The sequence below is a fragment of the Vigna radiata genome, unplaced genomic scaffold, assembly GCF_000741045.1.
Source record: "Vigna radiata var. radiata cultivar VC1973A unplaced genomic scaffold, Vradiata_ver6 scaffold_400, whole genome shotgun sequence".
Classification (NCBI taxonomy): domain Eukaryota; kingdom Viridiplantae; phylum Streptophyta; class Magnoliopsida; order Fabales; family Fabaceae; genus Vigna; species Vigna radiata.
In genome coordinates, this window is record NW_014541814.1 from 70,979 (window position 1) to 77,400 (window position 6,422).

The 6,422-nt window shown below is 37.9% G+C and overlaps 1 protein-coding gene across 1 annotated transcript; it reads right to left on the minus strand.

The window, feature by feature from the left end:
- Nucleotides 1-2,426: 2,426 nt before the first annotated feature.
- Nucleotides 2,427-6,081, minus strand: LOC106778351 (receptor-like protein kinase THESEUS 1). The gene is made up of 2 exons (XM_014666313.2): nt 5,453-6,081; nt 2,427-5,280 (listed from the first exon to the last, which is right to left on the minus strand). The coding sequence occupies exon 2, from the start codon at nt 5,171-5,173 to the stop codon at nt 2,642-2,644; it is 2,532 nt and encodes an 843-aa protein (XP_014521799.1). The 5' UTR covers nt 5,174-5,280; nt 5,453-6,081; the 3' UTR covers nt 2,427-2,641.
- Between the last annotated feature and the right edge of the window lie 341 nt (nt 6,082-6,422).

A 6,422-nucleotide genomic window follows, 5' to 3' on the forward strand; every position in this document is an offset into this window, starting at 1 on the left:
AAAATGGAGTGGCTGAGAGGAAAAATATACATATATTAGAGGTGACTAGATCACTTTTGATAGATGGTAATGTCCCATCTCATTTATGGGGTGAGGTTGTGAGCTCTGCCGTTTATTTAATTAATCGAACTCCTTCATGTGTGCTTAACTATCGAAGGCCTTTTGATGTGTTGTCTGATCATTGTATCCTTCCTCCCATAGTTTATTTACCACCTCATATTTTTTGATGTGTTATATATGTTCACTTACACCCACATCAATGTACAGAGCTCGAAGAACGAGCGATCAAATGTGTTTTTGTTGGGTATGGAACAACTAAAAAAGGTTATCGTGCTTACCATCCACCATCAAAGAAATTTTATATTTCTATGGATGTGACATTTAATGAGCATGGCTCAATCTTCTCCACAGGTTCAGCTTGACTCTTCAGAGGTACCTTCTGATTCTATCTCTGATAATACTAATTTAGATGAAATTGATTCTTCTCTGCCTGAAAACACCAGCACACCAAACACTGAGTCTACTACTGTTCAATATAATCTTCCACCTCGTTCTAACCGTGGTCAACCTCCAACTAAATATGAACCAGACCTCCAAGCCAAAGTTAAATATCCCATTAGTAAATATGTGTCATCTCAGAGGTTATCTCAATCATATGCATCATTTGTATCTCAATTATCTTCAATTTCTATTCCTAGTAAAGTACAAGAAGCTTTGGCAGATCCTAGATGGACCGAAGCAATGGTTGAGGAGATGGCGGCTTTAAAAAAAAACAACACTTGGGATCTTGTATCCTTACCAAAAAGGAAGAAAACTGTGTGCTGCAAATGGGTCTTTACAATTAAGCATAAAGCTGATGGAACTATTGAAAGGTATAAAGCACGACTTGTGGCTAAAGGTTACACTCGATCTTATGGTGTAGATTACCANGAGACGTTCGCACCGGTAGCCAAGCTCAATACTGTGAGAATACTTTTGTCGCTAGCTGCAAACCAAGATTGGCTTCTTCTACAATTTGATGTGAAAAATGCTTTCCTACATGGAGAAATTTCAGAAGAAATTTATATGGATTCTCCACCAGGCATGACAGATTCAAATGGAATGAAGGTTTGCAAATTAAAGAAGGCTCTATATGGATTAAAACAATCCCCAAGAGCATGGTTTGGAAGGTTTACCAAGTCTATGAAAGGCTTTTAGCTATAGAGCAAGTAACTCTGATCACACCTTATTTTTTAAGAGAGGAAAAGGAAAGATTACAGTTTTGATTATATATGTAGATGACATGATTGTTACACGAAATGATCAAGATGAGATTTCTAGTTTACAACGATACCTTTCATCTAAATTTGAGATGAAACAACTTGGAAACCTCAAATATTTTTTGGGTATTGAAGTAGCTAGATCAAAACAGGGTATTTTTCTATGCCAAAGAAAATATACTATTGATTTACTATCAGAAACTGGGCTGCTTGGGAGTAAACCAGCTGATACACCAATTGAACAAAATCATAAACTCTTTCAATGCTCAAATTCAGCAAGCATAGACAGAGGAAGATACCAAAGGCTGGTAGGAAAATTAATTTAATTTGTGTCATACACGTCCAGATATCACCTATGCAGTGAATGTTGTTAGTCAATTTATGCATGACCCANGAAAGCTTCATATGGATGCTGTTGAAAGAATTTTGAGATATTTGAAGTCTGCTCCTGGTAAAGGAATTTTGTTCTCAAATAATGGAAACTTAAAGGTAGAAGGGTACACTGATGCAGATTGGGCAGGTTCAAAAGATGATAGAAGATCTATCTTTGGATACTTTACTTTTGTAGGAGGGAATCTTGTAACTTGGAGGAGTAAAAAACAACCTGTAGTAGAAAGATTTAGTGCTGAAGCAGAATTCAGAGGCATGGCATTAGGTGTATGTGAACTTTTGTGGATTAAAAATGTGTTATCAGATTTGGGATTTAAACCAAATGAAGTTATGAGTTTGTACTGTGACAATACTTCGGCTATTGCAATTGCTCATAATCCTGTTCAACATGATAGAACAAAGCATGTGGAGATTGATAGACATTTCATCAAAGAGAATATTGAAGCTGGAATAATTTTCTTTCCTTTTATAAGACTAAAGTTACAGTTGGCTGATGTTCTCACCAAAGGAGTGTCAAGAAGATTGTTTGATGAGTCTCTATTCAAGTTGGGAATGTGTGATATCCATGCACCAACTTGAGCGGAGGTGTTAAGATATGCTAAATATTCTATTAAAGGATATTAGGCAATCAAATATTGTGTTAGTTATAATTTAGATATTATTTTAATTTGTGCAGATTTGTGCACCTGTCATTCCTTTAATAGATGAAGAATTATAGGATCCTTATATGTATATATATGGTACTTTACTTTTTGAAATAATACATCAGAATTATTCTTTAAACCTTATATTATTCGTACAATTTCTAACCAGCTAATTGGCACCAGTCAGCACCGCTCAAATATCACATTGTAACTTGCTTTTGGAAAAAAAAAAAAGAAGACAGAATAAAGAATTACAAAAAGCATAAACGAAATGGAAAGTAACATTGACTCTCAAATCAGGACTTGTTAGTTAGTCCAAGGCCAGAATCAAGGAGACATCAGAATAACTCATCTTCCACGAGGATTTACCAATTGTGAGAACACTGCACTTGTGGCAGCATCTTCTGCATCATCATCTGTGAAAGAGTTACCCCCATCAATCATATTAACACTGGTGTCAAAAGGCTCAAGACGAGTCAACTGAATTCCAGTGATGTGGTTTGTGCTGTTATCTTCAGGCTCCATGAGCGCTGATGAGGTTTCTTGAAGCTGTAAAGCATATTCAAGATTCCACAAAACATCACCCATAGAAGGCCTATCCACTCCATACTCGGCCAAGCACTTCTCAGCTGTTTCCCCAAACTTCTTCAGAGAAGCAGGATTTACTTTCCCCACTAGATTCTGATCCATGATTTGGTCAAGCATTCCTTTCTTCTGCCATGTCATTGCCCACTCAGCTATGTTAACCTGCTCCCTAGGAAGGACAGGGTTCAAGGCTGGTCTTGTGCACAACACTTCCATCAAAACTACTCCAAATGAATACACATCTGATTTCTCTGTAAGCTGTTGCCTTCTGAAGTATTCAGGATCAAGATAACCGAAACTACCTTTGACAGCAGTGCTCACATGAGTCTGATCAAGAGCAGGACCAGTTTTGGAGAGGCCAAAGTCAGCAACCTTGGCAACAAAGTTATCATCTAAGAGGATGTTAGTTGTCTTTACATCTCGATGAATTATGCTTAGAGATGCTCCCGTGTGGAGATAATGAAGACCTCTTGCTGCTCCAATGCAAATTTCAAGCCGTTGCTTCCATGACAGTGGTGGTAGGTCTGTTCCATATAAATGACTCCTGAGAGGTCCATTAGCCATGTATTCATATACAAGAACCATTTCAGATCTCTCATCACAATAACCAATGAGGGACACAAGGTGGCGATGGCGAAGCTTGGATAACATCTCAATTTCTGTTCTGAATTCGGCAAGACCTTGTTCCGATCTGGGGTTCCCCCTTTTAACAGCGACATTGGTCCCATCTTCAAGTGTTCCTTTATAAACCCTTCCAAAGCCACCAACACCAAGAAGCAGCTTCTCATCAAACTTGTTGGTTGCATCGAGGATCTCTTGGACAGTGAAGATCCGTCCGAGATTTGATGAAGCTAAAGAAATGCAGCTTGCAGTTGCACTCTTCTGAGACGTTGTTGACATTTTTGTCATGGTCTGAGAGTTTCCATACAAGGGTAAAGGCAACCAAGAATGACCCTGTTCAGTAGACTTTGATTTGTATCTCACCATGCAGCAGTAACACAAACCAAGCAAAGCTATGGCAGCCACAACTCCAATAGAAGAACCTACTATTATCCCCATCTTGCTTTTACTTGATGATGAACTGGGAAGGAGACTCTCAACTGAAGAAAGTCCATCCAAGCTCTTGAATGCATTACTGATCTTTATAACCTCCAATCCATTCATAGTGGCATTTGTGATATCTGCCATTGTATCAGGACCAACACTCACTGTCAAAATGTTGGAGTCTGCTGAGGCATTGGAAACAAAGTCCTTATAGTAAGGCACAGACAAATCATTAGTTAGGGATGAGAGGTCAACGCTTCCAAGAGCTATGTCAGTATTGATGAACAAATTGAACACTAGAGTGTTGAGAGACTTGCTAAAAATATCACAAAAGTGCACCCGAATGAAATAGGAGAAGTTTGGATCCACAGTAAAGACCCAAGTGATGTTGAAATTTGAATTGGCAACATTTGCATCCCCCATTGCTTCAGAAGTGGCATAGACCCAATTGGGTGCTGTCTCAGGTGTAACACCCGGATGATACTTAATGCTGGAAGGGTTAACAGACACATTAGTGACTGAACTATTCACATGGAGGTATTTCTGATCATTCTCCCAAGTCCTTCCGAGGGTGTCATTTTGGGGAGTGAGCAAGGGACCTCCCACGTTTAAGCGATAAACAGTCTCAAAAGCAAGTTCAGAAAGGCCATTGAATGGTGCAGTTGGGTTAAGGGCCAATGCCTGATCAACAAACAAGTCATTTGGCATTGAAACAACTTCAATTGCATTGACGAAAGCTACTGCTGAACCATTTGAAGGAATGAAGGTGACAGTTAAGGTATCAGAGGTAACATTGATGGCATACTCTCTAAACATATATGAACCATTGTAGTTCCTAAAGGAGAAGTTGCACAAGAGGACAAAATCATCAGTGACCACTGTTATAACAGCTTCAGTCAAATTATGGGCTGAGTTGGTAAGAGGGGAAAAATATAGCCTCAGCCAGTGCCTACCTTCATCAACCTTAAACCTATAAGAAGCTTTCTCAGTGAAAATCCTAGCTGATTGATATATTGGGAAAGGGACACTAGAATTTGAACTAGCAACAACAGAATTCGAGGTTTTCAACTCCGGTGAAGAATGCTGTGAATCAGGGACGAAGGTGCGATCTTGGAAAGTGATACTTTGGGAGGAACCACAAGTAATTAGATAATTATCACTAGGAGTGAATGTAGCAGACGAACCATTCACCAAATACAAATAAACAACAAAAACAAAGAAAACCCACTTTACAAGTTTCATCATCACCATTGTAGTTCCCCAAGAATGCACCAATCCATAAAACAATTGTAACCAATACCCTTTAAATAACCTTTAAGCCTTTAACCTTAACTTTATCTCCCGAGCCACAGAAAAACCTGCAATAACCTCGGATCTATCAAACTCAGAAGACAGAACTGGACATATCCGTTATAAGCAACAGACAAAATACCATGATTCTAATTGCAACATCACAATTGATGAGACATGAATCAACACAAGGCAAAGTTAGAATAAGGGTCTTAACAGGGAGCTATGCTGTGTACTTACCCTTTAAGCCGCGAATAAACTTGCTTCTGCCAAAGTGATTAACTTGGCTCAGAGTCTGAAACAAAATGCGACCCAATTAAGATTACGTGAACCCCATCACCGAAATCCCATCAAGTTTAGCTTTTTAGTGTGGCCGCATTGCAAACACCTTTTCCAGGCTGTTGATTAGGCTGTCAATTACAGTGGGAAAAAGTGGACCCCAGAAAGAGAAAATAAGAATAAAAATCAAAAAGTGCTATCAAAGCTTCAAACTTGCAGGTTGAAACTCCCATACAACCAGCTGTTACTTGAAGATTCTGTGGTGTGGTGTAGTGTTCAATACTCAGAATCTTCGTAACCAAAGGAACAAAATGAAGAAAATAATCAAATAAATAAATAAACAACGGAATGGAAGTTTAGGAATTGAGGCTTACAACTACTAAAAAGTTTCTATAGTATACAATATGATATGAATCAAATGGCAATAAATTAATAATTGTGATTTGAAGTCTAAAGGAAGAAGAAAAACAAAAGAACATGGCTTGGAAGAAAATGGTTGTTGCGCTGGGTTCAACGATAAGTGGGACCCACTTTAACGCGGCTTCAAGATACAGAAGGGTCGGAGGTTGATAAAACAACATATCAGAAACTCTTAACAGTTAACTTAGCTTTCTACCATGGCTAAAAGGTTTCTTTCGAGTAAATTATTATTCTACAATTTTTGCTTTTCACTATGCATTTCTTCTTTATTTTAATTTTAAAAATAAGAACATCTGTGTCAAAAAAGTTGTCTTGTTCTGATGGAAATGTTTGTCTCATTCAGTATCTCACACAACAATGTCAACAAACCTTTAAATTATGCAGTGACATCCTTCGGTGTAAGATTGTTGCACAGGTTTAATTTATGTTTAATTATTTAGGGATTATTTAGTTTGAATTTGATTTTTATATACTGTTCATGTGAATATTTTTTATTGTTAATTGATTAAAA

What these genes read in the sequence shown, in the direction of transcription:
- LOC106778351 (XM_014666313.2), bottom strand. Translation starts at nt 5,173, where the DNA reads ATGGTGATGATGAAACTTGTAAAGTGGGTTTTCTTTGTTTTTGTTGTT.